Here is a 17,566-nt window from a genome sequence, read left to right on the forward strand (position 1 = left end):
ACACTGCTTCATATACCAGAAGGAACAAGAAGAGGAATGAAGTACAACTTCTACCTCAAAACACTTACCACCTAGTGATGGGGATTAAAACAAGGAACAGGTAACCTCAGTAAAATGTTCGATATAATCGAACATTATTAGCAAGATATAAACATGGGACATGGGAATGTTTGAAAGAGGAAGATTCATTTGAGAAAATAAAATGAATCAGCTCTGGACCTTTGATCATGGATTTCTGATCATCTCTTCTGCTATATATATCCTTTCAAAATACTTTTCCATCGCTTGTTTCACAAAGCTGCATGCGAATGAAAACATAGCAGATTGCTTGGGCAAATTAACTTGTTTTGCAAAAGAGAAGACTGTCAGTTCAATCAGAGGACTGACCATTCACACTGGTCACTTATGCAAGAATCAGTGGTGCTCACATCCTGGCACTGCCTTGACCTGTGTTTCCAAATAGAAAATTTGGACTGAAAAAATTATTGAGTCTAATTTTCAGGCTGCTGAGACTGAATCATCTCTATTATACACGATTTTTCTGAATCTTGATTGCCCCCTTATTGTGCAGTTTTGCCTAATGTCTTCTAAAGTTTGAGCATTGCTGAAATCAACTGTAAAAGCAGACAGACGCTGCACTCTCATTTCCGTGTTCTAATAATCACCTAGCATTTGCGTATTTGTTAAAAGTTGCCACAAGAGCTTAGGACATATGCTTTCCTCATTCTCTGCTCATCAGCATGGCTGGGTTTAGAGCTGTACTTTCTGTGAGGGTTGCTGGGTGGTGACTCATTCTGCAAGGGGAGCCACACAGTGAGCGGGCAGCCAGTGGGGTTCAGTGTCCTTTTCCCCCTCGGGACTCATGATGCCAAGTCGGATCATGCTTAAACGACCAGGTTTGCAATGCAGCACCAGTTGTTCTGTTCATCTGCTCCGGGTATGAATTTCCAGACTCCCCTGACAGTCAAAGCAGCGCTTGATGTAATGTGCTAAGGAGCAGTGAAGTGTGAGGGAGCGAGAGGGCTTGACACACTGAAGCGGAAAGTCGGTTCATCTCAAGCAGCTTGGGGAGGAAATAGGGAGGAGGGATGACTCCTAGGTACTTCCTGGTCTACTAATCTCCCACAAGCAATGAAACCAGACCTAAAGCCAACCCTCAAGGTGGTATGTGGTACACAGTGACAGATATTTTTCTCTGGCATATACAAGCAATATAATCAATTCATATATACATCACACTTGACCCCAAAATATATTATTGATTGATGATAAATATATTCTCTAGATATTTGGGTGATTAATTTGTTCCAAATTACTATTAAAAATTTTTTTTGGTCTTTTCTCTTTTGGGAGGAGAGAATTCTTAGAAATTGAACAAGGGACAGATAAAGGCCGTGCGTAATCCTAACCAAAAGACAGGCTTAGATGGTCCAAAAACGAATCCAGGAAGACTTGCTTCCATGACTGATTATTGTCATCTACCCACTACAAATAAAAAGATGTTATGAACTGTCTAGAATTCTTTTCTAAGTGGAGATTTTAAAACCCTCAAATAATTGTGATACATTAGAAGGAAAATATGATAACACAACATGACAGCAAATTAAACATTTGATAACGTCTTAGAAAATACAGAATTAGGGGAAAGGATCAAGTAAAAAATACAATAGTATTAAATTATACTTACATCTAGACACCAGTGAGACACAATTTTTACAAGTAGGTCTGAATTGCTCTTAGCTGAAATCTGTTGTGCTGATTAAGATTCAAATTCAACCCAGTAATTCTTCAAAAAGTGTCAGTGGACCAAAGAGAATGATAAAATACTTTCTTTTCTTTAGCATTTGTGATGTGATTCTGGCATTTAACGCAAAACAAGACAATAAAGAAACAAGAATATTTTTACAAGTGTACGGGAGGAATTTTCTGGAGGAACATACATGGAAGTACATGCGTATGCAAATTAATCTTAATTTTTAAACATCAAATTATATTGTGTTAGATAAGAACCTTGCTCTTCACAACTTGAAGTGTTTGTAGGTAGTTAAAATTCAGAGGAATAAAATCATATTTTATTTGTTGAGTCACTGGGTTTAATTAAAAGGAGTTGAGAGAACTCCTTATAATTTTCCTTAAATTTTGATTCAAAATTACCGGCTTAAGACAATCTCATCTCAACTCTAGGACTCTGGCTGAAGAGCAAAGATAGATACGAGGTAGATTTTTATAGGAAGAATTATCCTATAACTGCACATTTAAACAAACAATTGTGTCTGGTGCCTGTCTTTTCCTCCAATTTGTATAAGATTATAAGCTCTAGTTAGCAATGCCTGCTATAAACAAGCTCACATCTCACCGAGAGTAAGAGAGGCAGTTCTGTATTATGATGTCCACGTAGGCCAGCCCCCAGTTAGATTCAGGTCCTTCTATTTACCGGTAAGACAAGCCACACATGATTGAAGCTAATACCCCAAAACTGTTTCAAATGGTAGAGAAACCACAGAGGACAAAGCAAACGTGACACATACGAACCTCACGGAATGGCCTTTTCTGTCAATCCTGGTCTTCTTCACTCTTTCTAGCCCCAGATGCCTAACCTTTCGAAGGAAAACACTGAAAAGATCCCCATTTTCTCTCCTCATCCATCGGCGCCGCCAGACCCAGACACTTCACAGTGAGGCCGTGTGCTTTTCTGCAGATCCACCCTGAATGCTAAATAACTCTCCTCTCTCTGTGGAGCTCAGGGAAATGGCAGCTCGAGCAATGAGTGGTTGGCATGGCAACAAGGAAAGGAAAATCTGCAACCTCTTGCATTGTTAGGCCAGCTTGTTTATTTGCCTTGGGGGGTGGTGTGGATGGCTCAGTCGTTTCCCAGGAGAAATAGTTCTGTCCTATTTGGCTCTGCGTACATTCCTGTATATTATATACAACATGCCATAGCTTAAATGGAATGATGACTCCTACCAGTAAATCTCAAATCTGGGAATGGAGGCAGGAGGCAGAGGGGAACAAGGAGGTAAGGAAAGGCAGGTTTGAATTTTCTAAGATTGAAAAGGGAAAGCATAGAAGCTTTCAAAGGTATATTCAGATTTTTGCTTGTGAGCGATGACAACCTTTTCCTCCATTGTCTGTTTTCAAGCTTAAGTTTACAATTCCGGCAACAATAAACTTAGCTATATGAGTATATTTATCACTTGGCTGCTTGAGTCAAGGGGATGAGGAAGGGCAGGCAAGGCTCTAAAAGGGACCATGGATAACGCAGAAGACCTTTTATAGATCTTACCGCTTGGACCTGCCAGGAAAGAATCCCCGGAAATGCTGGGGAAACAGAGCAGCCCAGGGAAGTCAAGGGGCGGTTACTGAGGAAGTGCCCTTTAACCTTTACATTCACTCAAAGAGATAGCTGTGCTGGCTTTTGACGATCATGACGGCACTTTCTACCGTGACTGGTGTGTCCTACTGGTACTTAAAGCACTGTACCTTAGAATAGTCAAAATCACGAAAGCATGAGTTTAAATACTTCAAAGTTTTGACATCTATTAACTTCTCAGAATTGCCTCCTTTCTATCTGGATTTATTCTGAAAACTGGGAAGAAAGGCCTGATTTTCTGCCATGCTTAGAGGTGTGTGGATGTGATGGTTCTGCAGTGGAAGAACTGTCTTTGGTGGCTGTGACTGAGAACCGCTGCAGCTGGCTGTGCGGCTCTGAATCGGACAGTGCACAGCAGTGGAAAGGGCACTGGGCTACAGAGAGGGGCTGAGTAGCCACGTGGTCTTGGACAGGTCACTAGACTTGGAAAGAGGAGGACTTTCCTACAAGTCGTCCTACAAGATAACGTCCTTCCAGTTTTCTTGATGTTACCTTGATATAAATTGTAGTGTGACTCTGGGCCCCACCCACGAATAAGAAACTAAAGAGATGAGGCTTCTAATTTTTGCTCAGAGTTGAAACTCTGTGTGGACCAACATACATTCCTCTTGCTTGAGCAAATAAAGATAAGTGGATGGGAAAGAGAGAAAGGGTTTATTGCGAGCCTTTATAATTATTTATTCATGTTTGCAAACCAATTTTAAAATGGCTACTTTAGTCTTATGTTTTATTCACTTATCAGTAATAATAACTTTCCAAAGTGGCCTGATTTCTCAATGGTTCCTCATTTCTTTTTTTAGGCTTCTGTGTCATGGCTTCTAAAAAGGGCCCTTTAATAAGTAAATGAAAGGAAAATCCTTAAAGTAAAACAGTTATGCTATAATAGGTGAGCATATAATTCTATCTGCTTTTCTATGGATTAGCTTTAAATTACAAGGAAAGAGACAAAATCTAGAAGGGTAAGCTATAAAGAAATGTAATTCAAAGTGTTATTTCCTTCCAGAATGTCCTGCCCAACACCTACCCTCTCCCCTGTCTCCCCGCCACTGTCCCAGTGCATAAGATCAAAGTTAAGCTGACTGTAGGCTTGCATTTTTAAAAACAAAAAATTATTATGGCCCAGAAATGAAGGTGAAAAGCCTAAATGAGAGAGAATGAAGTAGACCTTTGGTTGAAGAAAGCCCACTCGGATGAAGAGATGAAGTTGGAGGGAGATGTGATGATTGCGATTCATTAATTATGTGATATTGTTTATAGAGATTAATAAAAATAGGTAACTTTAAGGAAAAGACATTTCTAAAAATGAAGAGAAGACTACAGAAAAGAAGGAAAATAGAAGAAAGATCTTTGGATTCAGCTGGCAATGGCCTGGACACTATAACATAGCCGAGGACCTGATGTCACTGAGAAATGTTTCATGTTAACAATGTCCTGAGAAATATCTGTTACAGGGGAAATTGCAATATCCCAATAGATCATATGGAATGATATGAGTGGGCTAGTACATGGCCTGGTCCTCTTTAAAACAATCACCTCAAAATACAATGCCAGCTTGTATCAGTGACTTCTATCAACAAAGGATAGCATTTTTAAAGACCATACCTGAGATTTGAGAACATTTCTTTTTCCTGGGGATGATTTTTGTTTGTAATTTGCGGAACAGTTACATATACACCATCAGTGATACGATTTATTATTTTATTAAGCTAAACTTTGGAGAGAAGTTTAATTGCACATTAACTTATCACTGAAACATCCTCTGTAGGTATGAGGAGATAATATTTTACATTCTTCCTCTCCTACCACTTTCCACATGTGGATAATTGATGGATTCAATACTTGGCCTATTATTTCTGGAGGGAGACTGGTTTAAAATCACATCAGAGTTTGGACTGAAAAACATCATTCTGGTAACCCACAGCTCGCTGTTTACAACTTTTGTCACTCTTAACAAACATATAAAACTTATGTAATTCGTCTTCCAAAGGTAATGTAAAATTCATTTGATATATGTTAAGCTGAATCAGAAATTATGTCTGGATGGTCCCGAACCCATAATTTAAAAGAAACATCTGTTAGTCTCTTTTTAATTTATGTTACTTTCTCAAGCTGGCGAGGACACACTGACCTGGCAAACAGATTTTTCTGATGCTCTTAAATACTTAATTAAGACCATTGAAAAAATGAAATAGTGAGTGATGTTGGTTCTCTATTGCTTGACCAAGTACGTTGCAGTGATTTTTCCCTCGAGTATATCACAAGCCTCCGTAATAGTCAGTGAGAGGCAACTGGTGAGAGTTCAAGAGACAAAATGAGACCTTTCAATTGCTTTCACCATTAATTTGAAAAGAACTGTTTTTTCTTTTTGCATGCATTCATTCAACCACTCATTCAACACACATTTATTGAGTCCTTGAGGCATAATGTCAAGTGCTGCTGGATATAATGATGAGAAAAATCCTGGTCTGTCACATTATCTCCTTCCTTCCCACAACCATTTTGTTTCAACACGTCCTCAACTCTTTATGCCTCAGTCCCGTCAACACTTTCCTAGTTAGTCCTCCTGACACCCAAGTCCCACCCTCTTCAAACTATATCACACTCGGCTGAAGAAAAATATTCCTTGATCAAGAGTGCCCTTGTGGTCCATGTTGACACCACCACCACCATGGATAATAATTAATAATATTGTTATTATTAAAGACATGATTTCTTGAGTCATTCACTTTATGTACTCTATCCTAATGGGATATATGTGTCTGTTGGGCACTGCACAGCATTTCAGATTCTTGAATAAGATTGGACTCTGTCACCCTCTTTTTCCTATTCCACATAAATTTCTTTCTGCAGGGTATTTGCTTTTTATCACTGCAACTGCCAAAAACCAGCTTCACAAAGATAGGACATCCTGAAAAGAAATGTGGTGCGATCTAATGTTGAAACTAAACTATCCTGAAGTAAAGTTCACACAGTATTTGACAGCCAATGAGTATCACTGTTTCCTCTGAGTATTTGAAACCCTCCTGCCACACTCCTGTGCGTGTGCTGTGGCACCTCAAGACGCTACTCTGCACAATATGGAAACTTTTTTTGGAAACAATCCCTCTTCAATTCTGCCTTTCTGTTTGGCACTTAACACACTGTATTTTGTGTTTGAATTACTTCTATGCACAGGTCTCACGTCTGCTACTAGATCAGTTGCTCCATGAAGTTCAGAGACTATGTCTTGCACATGCCCCAGCACAGAAACTAACACAGCATGCATGCAGAAAATGTGCAACAGTAGTTTGCTGAATGAATAGATTAAAAAAAAAATCACATTATGTACTTATGTAATTTTTCCTCCTTTGAAATACCTTTCCTATTTCCCCATTAAAATTTAAATATATTTTTTGAACTGAGTGTAGAGTAGATAAGCGTTGGTAACTAATTGAGTGTAAAAACACAGATCTTTGAATAAGTAAAGGATGATAAGGGGGCATCGCCTTTCTTCTCCTTTTTGAGTAGCATGTCTGCAAGTTCCTGTGTTCAAATGCATTAAATTCTGAATCACAGAAAAAAGGAAAAGAATGGAGAAGAATATTATAGGGCAGGCTAGTGTTTCCCTATGCCATTAATGACAATATTATCAACAGTAAAGAGGACTATTGGTAGAGATTACACTTTGAAAGGAAGTACTTAAGATTAAATTATATTTTGTTCTTCAAGCATCTGTATATTAGTTCTTAAAAAGCTATCTGAGGAAGTATGAAATGGTTCCTGTGTCTCTATGTGTGTTTGTTTTCTTTTCTTTTTTTCTCTTCTTAAAGTTGGGGAGATGGATCCTATATTCCTTTCCGCCCTAGAAAATAAACACGTTTCTGAGGAATCAATCAGATTTAAGTCCAATACCACTCAAGGGAATCAATAAGAAACTGTGAAGTTTTCTTTCAGTGAGTTAAAATGCTGATGGCTACTAGCAAAACACACATACACTGAGCCATTTGTCTACTAAAATTTAAGTGGTAAAAACTAGGGAGATGAGATTGAGAATACAACTAATTTGGCGGAGTGTCAGGCTAATTCCCACAATTCTTCTCTTCTTTTGGTGTCTATTTCCCCTGACCGACTAGAATTTCAGTTCTACCAGTAGGGAAAGAAGATCAGGGCTGTAAATTAATTCACTTTCACTTAAACAGACTTCAAAAGCACAAAACAAGCACTGGCAACAGAACCTGTAGTTACCTGCTGTTTCTCTGTCAGCTGAGGTCAGCTCTCCGTTGATCCCATTTTCTTTGGTATCTGAGTAGGTGCCCTGTGACTCATGTTCTCCAAAGGCGCCCTCTTCATCCTCCCTGTACGGGAATCCATTGGCGCTTCTGACAAGTCCTTCCCCTGCCCCACCTTGATCCTTGATCTCAGGTGGGTGTGGGTGTGCAGATGCCTCTGTTAGTTGAGCTGAGGTCCAGTGAGGCGCCTTTGCTTCATCTTTCCGATCATCTGCCATTCTTCAATGCCCTGTGACCTCTCCTGGGGTTGGAAGAGGAAAAATGGCAGCCATCACTCTGGGGAGAACTTATCTGGTATTAGCAGCACTAAGATAGAGAAAAGTTACAAACTCAGTGGTTAGCTATGGTCCAAAAAATATGTTCAATACTTTTACTATCAAGAGGTAGCCATTGTGAACACCTTGGTTTTTATAGATCTTTTCTGAAATATCTATTCTTTTAGTATAAGCTCACTATCAGTTCACATGTATTCTTTTTGTTTTAAACTCGTGTTTGGCCTTTAAAAACATATCTGAGCTAACTTTCACTGACATATAACGTTGACTCTACAGCAACAGAATTCTCTAGTATAGAGAAAATCTGTAGTATGAGAACACTGGATAGAAAATGGTGGGGGAAAGACTGACTGAGGGGAAATGCTGGATTACAGAGAATTACTCCAAGTACTCTTAACTTACAACTCTCTGAAACCTAGAAAAGACAACAGCCAATATATTATCCCTTCCAGTTTCTAAGATGTTCAATTCAAACCAGAGGTAGATATGTTATCTGGATACTGTGTATTAAAAGAAAGATAGTTTTGGCTTAATTGTTCAGCAAACTTTCCCAAACTTTATCTATAGATTTAAAGGGAATGGCATTTTCTCTTAGTGTAAATCTTATGTGGAAAACAAAAATTATAACTTTAGGCTTATGTCATAACTTACAGTATTATTTCACAATTAAGTCAATTAAGTTAGATCACTAACATATATTCAGTGGCTTTAAATTATAGTAAAGTTTGAATAAATCATGGAGTAGGTGTTCTGTACACGTTAAGCAAGCGATACTGCCCGGCCTTCACTTATATGCCGATGCCACTAAAGTTAGAGATGTAGCTGACAGGAGGTGATACGTCACTCAGTTTTGAAAAGCTGTTGCCAGAAATGTATCTTCACTGATGGTCTATTGTCTCCACACTGATGATGACATAGTCAATGACGGTCTATGATGGAAACTAAGAATATTTTCCTTTTTTCAGAAACAGTAACTCAAGCAAAAACTTCAAACAAGCAAACCAAAATTGTATTAAAACAAATCTACTTCTAGCTACCAAGCTCTGCTTAGTAACACTACAAATAAATTAAGCTTTAAAGAAAGTAAGTTTTCTTACCAGATTCCTAACAAGCATCTCTCTGGTTTTTTTCTTTTTTACTGAATTTTGATGCTATCCTCAGGTCCCTATTCTAATTTTCTGTTCATACCAGGAAGAACTAGATGATTCAATGTATTTAAAATAATTTGACGACAACACCAAACCTCCCCCGGGCAAATTACTTTCCATAAGGTTCTATTTATCGCCCTTATGAGCATATTTAGACAGGATATAAGAAGTTTAACTTTTAAAACACTGATTGAAGGGCTCGTGAATAAACCAAAGAGCATCCCTACACCACTGACGGTGTGCAAAGAACTGCATGCACAGAAGAGTTTCTGTGCCTGCAAAATGAGGACAACGATGCTTAGTTTATTGATTTGTTGCAAAGTTTACACAGAATAAAATGAAGGGCTCAGCACAGCCCCTGGCAGGCACGCTCAGTAAACAGTAGTTACTACCTTTGTTACTGTTGTTATAATTAGACTAACAGTCATCACACTCAATCATTAGCTATACAATATTTTAAGTTGTTTTTCTGGAATTGTTGGCCTAGGAAGGGGAGCCTGAAAACTTGCGAAGTCCAATAATAAGACTTACTTGCAAATCTGTCCCCAGATATCATAGAGAACTGAATGAATGTTCCAAGCCCAATATGACAAATGTCTGAGACATGAGAGCCTGCTGGGAGGAGTGCATCCTCAGAACTAACCCCTCCACGTGTACATCTGGAAACTTCGCTCCGTCTTTTATAAAGATGGTCCTGCAAGGTTCTAGACTCCATTTCTGCCATTGTCTTCTAGTCAAATATCAAAGGACCTAATTTGAGAGCCTAATGATTGCGTTTCTTCTGAGTTGCTGTAACATCTACATATGTCTAATGAACTGAATAAGTTATCTACATTCAAATTCTGACCTTGATCACAATAATTTACTGATAGTAAGACTGTTGGCTCAGCATTCTCATCTTTACAGGCCTTTTTTTTTTTTTTTTTTTTTTTTCCTTTACCAGAGCAGCTTAATTAAAATTTCCATATTCTTATATGGTTCAAATTATTTTTTGTGCAGAGTGAACACTTGTAAATAGAAAAAGTTTCCCATAAACAAGTACATGCCATGTTAATACTGTTTTTTCAAAAGTTACTAGGTTTTATATTTTTAGGACAGTTTTAGATTTACAGAAAAATTGAACAGATAGTAAGAGATTTTGCATGTCCCCCCCCAATTTCCCCTGTTATTAATATATTAGTATGATACATTTGTTATAATTAATGAAGCAACACCGATATGTTATTATTAACTAAAGTCTATAGTTTATTTAGATTACCTTAGTTTTTACCTAGTGTATTTTTTTTTTGTTCCAGAATCCCATCCAGGATCCTACATGACATTTAATTTCCATGTCTCTTTAGGTTCTTCTCAGCTGTGAGAGTTTCTCAGCCTTTCCTTCTTTTTGATGACCTTGAGAAGTACTGGTCAGGTAAATTATAGATGCCTCTCTATTGAAATTTGTCTGTTTTTTCATGATTAGTCTTTAATTCTGTGTTTTTGGAAGGAAGACCACCAGCAGTGAAGTGCTCAAATAAACTTGAGAATTGCTAAGTTACATGAGCAGGTATAATACAAGCTTCCTGAGAGCTTCTGCTCTCCTACTGCACATGGGAATCTCAGGGAAGGGCAGTGGTGTGCAAAGCATCCCAACCAACTGTCTACAGGAACTTTTATCTGATGCCATGTTATTAACATCTCCAAAAGGACCTGGAAAGTACGTAGATTTACACTTTAGCCCACATTTAACTCTGGGAGTTCTAGTCACAGATATTCAAAGGAAATAAAATAATACGAGCACCCACAACTTGCAGCTAAAATTGGCCATTCTTCCCCCAGGGCTATCTGGAAAAGACTTGTCAGTGACTAAAATTCTTCGTCTTGAACCTGAAAAACCAACGCTAAATGAGGAGTGTGTTACTTGGCAACCATCCACTTAAAATGTGAAGATAATTTGTTTTCAAGAGACTAGGCATTCAAAAAATGAATTCCCTAGTATTTAATACTTCAGAGTTTTGGCTTCTTTCTTTCTAATTAATCAGTAAAAACTAATGGTGGAAGAAGAAGGGGCGGGCTGGCTATGTTGATTTCAATTAATATCAGAGGCACAAATAAAGTGAATTTATTTTCTAAACGGCATCATCTGGCTTACTGATAAGACTATTCAGATAATACTCCCTAAAATGTATGCAGATTAATCAGATATCACTTTCTAATTTGTTGAGCTTTTGAAATGTACATAGTCTAACTATCTACTAAGTGACAATCATTTTAGGAGATTTCAAGCTAGAAATGGCATTGCTCTGCCAAAACTACTTTGACAGAAAATGATTTGGAATGACTTCTTCAGTTTTACTGAAAAGCAGCTGGAATTGGAGGAGACACCGTTTGCCCTCCACCCTTACAATCACAACATAATATTATTAAAATACCACTCATTCATGGTAATTTCACTTAAATTCCTAATCAATCTTTTGGGGTCACAAATGATCTCTACTCTTCAAAATGGTGTTACAACATCCTTAAAAGTGGTCGTAGCTTCCTTTAATTTCTTCATCCTGATGTATAATGTAACTTTTACCTGAATCTCTCTGAAAACTGTGCTTGCGGAATTAAAGAAGACAAGATAGCTGAGAGAAAGGCAAATCCCATCCAAATCTATAAAAGGAAACTTATGAGGTACCAGGAATTGTAATATTCCATTCCTAATGTGGAATGGGAAAGACTCTCCTCTCTCCATATTGCAAAAGACCACAAATCCTAGCTGCTCTTAACCACTGACCTACTGGGCACACAGTCCTCGGGACTGGCTGAGCGAGCTGGGAAGCTGCCTGAACTCTTCTCCTTTACCTCCTGCCAAAAGCCGAGCTTGATAACGTGAGTGAGGAAATTCCTGAGTGAGTTAAAAAAAAAAAGTACTAAGTTCAAGACACTGACCTACAGTTTATAATAAATTGCAATGAAATCTTAGCTGTTCTAAGGCTAAACACAAATGCCAATGCAAATCAGGATACAGTCACCTGCAATATGTATTTAAAAAAAATCCAAGAAGTTCAAATTTCTATTTACATGAGAATGAGGTTTTCACTCGACTCTAATATGTCATGGCTATCATGCTACATATAACAGGACCCAAGTCTTCTTTCCAAATAAGATAGACAGTTGGGAACAAAAAACCTAAGGGAAGAGCTTGTGCCATCAGCAATGTTAGTTATAGACTTGAGCGGTGAGCTTCAATCCTTGCTACCCTTTCTTGTTAAACAACTTCCTCTTGATACATGAAAATTCTGTAAGGACAGACTTGTTTCCTCCTTCATCAAAATCCCAGCTTTTAAAATTCCTAGTTCGTCTAGTTTTTCCCCTTAATAAGCCTTAGACCTGGTTCTCTCAATCTAATGCTTCTTGGTAAGAGCATACATGTTTTTTGCATCCCAGCTGTTGAACCCACTGATTATGGCTACACTCTGATTCATTTCACAGATGGATAATTATGAAAAAAAAGAATGTAAGATTCTTCAGCGTTTGGCAACCTGTCCTTAACCTTTGGTTACAATGACAGACATTGTGACATGGCATTGATCAGATTTCTAACTTGCTGATGATTCAACCTGTAACATTTTATATCATCATAATAAAACTGCTGTAACCAGAATGAAAAGTCTTTCTACAGATTAAATTCCAAGTTGGGATGGTATATGGATCAATTTCTTATCTATTTAACATATGTCAATTTCTTCAGTTTTGTTTTTAGGTAGATTTAATGCACACATGTTTAATGCTGCAGAATAAAGTAAGTACTTTCCCTCATACTGATTAGAAGGCTTGGAACCATGGAGCAGGAGCCTTACAATCAGCCAAACCTCTTAGGTAATTCTAATTAAGAAATACCAAGAAAGAGAAAAGAGAGAGAGAATGCAAGTAAAAGAGTGGAAGGAATAACACCACAAAGAGCAGATAAAGAATAGAAATAGCACAATAAAGAACAGAAAAAAAGGAAATAACCAACTCCACATAAAACATGGCTATCACAGCAAAACTCAGTTCATGGTTTGGGACAGATACATTACAATTTTCAATTACTTAATAGAAAAAATTTTATCTTATATGATAATTAATGTTGGATCCTGGAGATCCATTTATGTGTAGGTCTGTTAGTCAGCACTGCTTTCACTTAGATTTCTTGAATATTGATTACAACATGAATAATTTCTACTACAGATTTCTACTATATTGAGATTCACTTACATTTAAGTGCATCTGCCTTAAAAATCTTCCAGGCCTAAGACTATAAAGCTCTGTGTTTCAAAACTCTGAGACTTTACTTATCTGTCCAGATATTTATATGAATTCATATTTGCATGTGTGCATGAGAAAAAATTTGGATTTGCTCACAGGCAACCTGAAAGTCTACCTCCAAATCTGTAAAACCACTCTTAAAAACATTATCTTTTGTGGTATGGTTGCCCCTTGTGTAAGGATATAGACAATAAGTTAATTTATATTGGAATTTAGAAATAAGATAATATTATTTTGCTGATTTCTAGTATTTCTTAGACAATCAGGCATTATATGTGTTCCCACATTTCCCCTTCATCACCAGGAACTTCTTTAATGCTTAACAGAAGTATTTACCTCATTCTAAGGTTTTGGTACTGTGTTCTGTTTCTTATTTTATATACAATTTCATTATAAAACTTATCAAATGGTTCCTCAAGTCAGGAAGGATATATATTCTAAATAAACCATAACTGTATCTGTCACTTTCTGACATTTCACTTTAGGGCATCATTCTTTTGAGCAAATTATATAATAACTTTCAGCACACAACAGCTCTCATGCTATCCTTCATGTACATAAAGGGAATAAAATACAAAAAAGACATCAATCTTTTCCACACAAAATGTTTTCTAAAACCTTACTTAATGTTCTAGATAATGAAAGTACAATTTCTTAGAAAAAAATAACATTACTTAAATATTTCCCCTTTATCCATTTTGCCTAGAATATTCTTTTAATTACCATCCAAGCAAAAATGTTGGCAATAAGTGAAAGGTAACTTTAGAATGACAAATGACTTATCATTCTTAAGGTGGCCAAATAGCACACTTTTGTTGGTACTAAAGGTTATAAAACCATATACATACATTAGAACTGAATCTATTTAAAGGCTAGTTTAAAAAGAGAAGCATTTTCACTTGGACCTTGATCTATCATTGGACTTGCTTGCATATTGTACATAAAACAATTTGATATGCTGCTAGTATTTGCTGATCCTGTATTTTCTGTTCTTTAAAGCGAGTGGCAAATAGATATATTTACTTAAGGGTACCAAACAGTAGTTCCTGGGTACATCTGTCCTGAGGGCTTGCAGATATAAGAAAACAAGGTACAGCTGTCACATTTTCTCCACCATAAATGGAAAAAAGAAGAAGTAAACAGAAACACTCAGAAAAAAAAGGCCCTGACAGCTCTGCTGTCTTCCTGAGCTACTAATGCATTTCATTTCTCAGGGCAAATGCAGGGCTAAGAATGCAAATAGAAGATATCTATCTATATATATAGAGATATATATGTATCTATATCTATATCTCTATCTATCTATCTATCTAAACTGAAAAAAATTTTCTAATTTTCTACCTTCTTGGTTGAAAGTTTTCATAATTTTCCTTAAAAGTACACAAAGGGTTATGTAAAAGTAAGATGCACACAAGCAAACCATGATGGTAAATGTCATTTGGTCATAAGTTGGGTTTCAAATATCTGTCAAATGTTGAATGAATGAATTGTCAACCTCCTACCTCCAGAGAAAGATGGGGGAAAAAGATTCTGTTAGTCATGCATATTTGGCCAACAGCAGCTCTATCAGTGAGAGAAGAATGGCTTTGACACCTAATTTTCAGGCATGGTAGGAGAACTGGGACTCAAGTTCTAACTCCACGGAGAGCATATGAAAAATAACACCAAGTAGAACAAACTACTAGACCTGAATAAGACCTGGTACACACAGTACAGACCATGGGCATACAGGTTTAGAGGTATCTTTCAGATAAATCATTTCATCCCTTCTCAGAAAAGGCTTTAAAATCATGAAACTGAAATGCTCTTTGATGATCATCCCTTCCAATGTAACTTGAAGTGTTTTCAGGCAATAAATTAGAATTTCTGGGTATAGGGCTTGGAAATTGGCATTTTAACAGGTTCAACTCGGAGACACTGAAGTTTGAAGACTGGTGCTTTCAGGCAGGCCTGCTGCACAGGACTTCAGAAAAGAACAGGGAGTGATAGAAATGCACACACGAAACACCCCTGTAGAGTAACTGGAGCTAAGGGTTAAGGCATTAATTATATTGACAGGTCATGTGATCATTCTCACAACTAGAAGCTGAATCTCTCACTGCCTTAGTCCAGGACATTTATAATGATGTGATGGAGTCTAATCACTGCTTTTAGTCAGCTTCCTGGGAATACGCCAGTTCTCTGTTGTGTCTAATCCTACTTGAGGGAAGCAGAAATATCTCAGACAAATGTTTGAAATACCCACTGGAAAACCCTACTGCATATTGTGAAAATAGTGACTGGTCCTTGATCAGTTTATTAATATCTTCAAGATGTCTTTAGAATATTTATTTTAGATACTTCTCGGCACTTATTAATGGTTTAGGACAAAAGTACACCTGCCTAAAATATCTCAAATCCAGTTATAATCTTTACCTGGTAGATCCCGTGGAAGATGGATGTAGGGTAACAGGCATGGTGTGACCATGTGACATTCTGAACTAGCACAGCCTTCAAAGAAGTAACTGAATGATTTATATTGACATAGTAGAAATGTGTGCTGAAAATGCCACTTAGTAGGGTAGAACTTTTTCTCTTGGGATTCCCATAAAACCACAAACCTCACTGTTTTTCTTTGGATTATAACATTAGAAAGATCACAAAGCACAGAAATAGTCACTGATTATAGTTATTACCAGGCAACATTAAATACTCTCAAAAATTGGCAAAAGGAGAAAGCTTGGAAAATCTAAAGGAAAAATACACTGTGTGCCAGATAGGCATGTCTCCATTTTCATAATGCACTTGGCATGAACAGTTCTAGATGTTTTCTGTGATATGTTCTGCCCTGTCATCATGTAATGTGCCAGTTCAATAAAAACACTGGGAATATAATTTTGTACTGATATATATCCAAGGATGAACAAAAGAATAAAACAACCAGTTGTATAATACAATTAAGCATATGAATATTGTTTCCCTTTTCCATGTAGGCTCAATTATGCCTTTTCCTATTAACTACCATCTCAGTATTACAAAACAGAAACTTTTGTTTTGGTCCCTAACAATAATAGAAGTTTCTGCAGACTCCATGGCTTTAGTTACAAATGCTGAGAAGTTTTAAGCTTAAATAGATGTTGACTAACTCACTGTCACCCTGAATTTTTCCTCTTTGTCTTCTCTGCAAAAATTGAGGGAAAAGTTCTCAACGACATGAAAAGGCTGAAGATCCAGATATTTCTTTCACATCTTCTCTGCTCTTTACAGGCTGATTATAAAATACCAATAAAGATGATTCATTCTTCATCATGCACCATGAGTAACAAGCAATTCACACGAAGAGAGTGGGTGGGTGCATCATTCTTTCTGATGATGATGGACACAGAGTACACAGCAAGCCAGTGTTAAATTATTGGTAGAACTAGGTAAGGCTGTACAAATAAAGTGTACTTCCAGGCAAGTTGGAAGTGCTCAACAAATGTTACTTATTATTTGTTATTATCTTGTGGCTTTTATTTGAATATTTTTAGCAATAGGATTTGGTACATGGTTTGCCTCATATTGAAAAACTAGTTGAGGCCAGAGAGGGTAAATTATTTGGCCAAGTTAGACACTTCTAGGGAGATCTGGAATGAGAAGCCAGATCTACTAATACCCATTCCATTGCTCACACTCTCACCAAGCAGTGAGACTGGTGGAATGGGGCAGGAACTAGGAAGAGAATCCAGTCCAGATAAGGACACTAACTTCATCAACCCATTTCATTGGAACTACAGATTTCAAAGAAAAAATTAGGTCCTAAGTATATACAGGGCACCACCACCACTGAAGATCCTTTAGTTCCAGACACCTGAGAACCACCCTGTAGGGAAGGCACTGGTTGTGTGTGAAAGAGGCTACAATCTAAAAACAACAATCAGTACTTGAGGACAAGATGTTTCAGAGATTTCTTTACAGGAGGTGGGAGCAGGGTCATAACCCAGGTGAACCTAGAGGCTGTGCTAAATATCAAGAAATAAGACGCTAGAACTAAAAACAAAAAACAAACAAACCCTGAAAAGTTGGAGAAGAAAACTGAATCACGAAAAGAAAAAAAAAAGGATGGAGAATTGGAAGTAAAGGATTTATTTAAAAACTAAATACATTATAGTTTTCCATGAATGGGATCTGCTTTTAGCCATTTAAGGCAGAAAGAAAGATGAGGTCCTGGGGAGTTATGAGCAAGATCCCACTTGTAGCGTTCCTGCCACG

The 17,566-nt window shown here is 37.3% G+C and overlaps 1 protein-coding gene across 1 annotated transcript in view; it reads right to left on the minus strand.

The window, feature by feature from the left end:
* MAP2 (microtubule associated protein 2) overlaps positions 1-17,566 on the minus strand; it is a 137,033-nt gene that overhangs the window by 65,419 nt on the left and 54,048 nt on the right. The window contains 1 exon segment of the mRNA XM_032479968.1: positions 7,595-7,879. Coding sequence (XP_032335859.1) covers positions 7,595-7,856 — 262 coding nt within the window. The 5' untranslated portion in view covers positions 7,857-7,879.

The sequence above is a fragment of the Camelus ferus genome, chromosome 5 (assembly GCF_009834535.1).
Source record: "Camelus ferus isolate YT-003-E chromosome 5, BCGSAC_Cfer_1.0, whole genome shotgun sequence".
NCBI lineage: Eukaryota > Metazoa > Chordata > Mammalia > Artiodactyla > Camelidae > Camelus > Camelus ferus.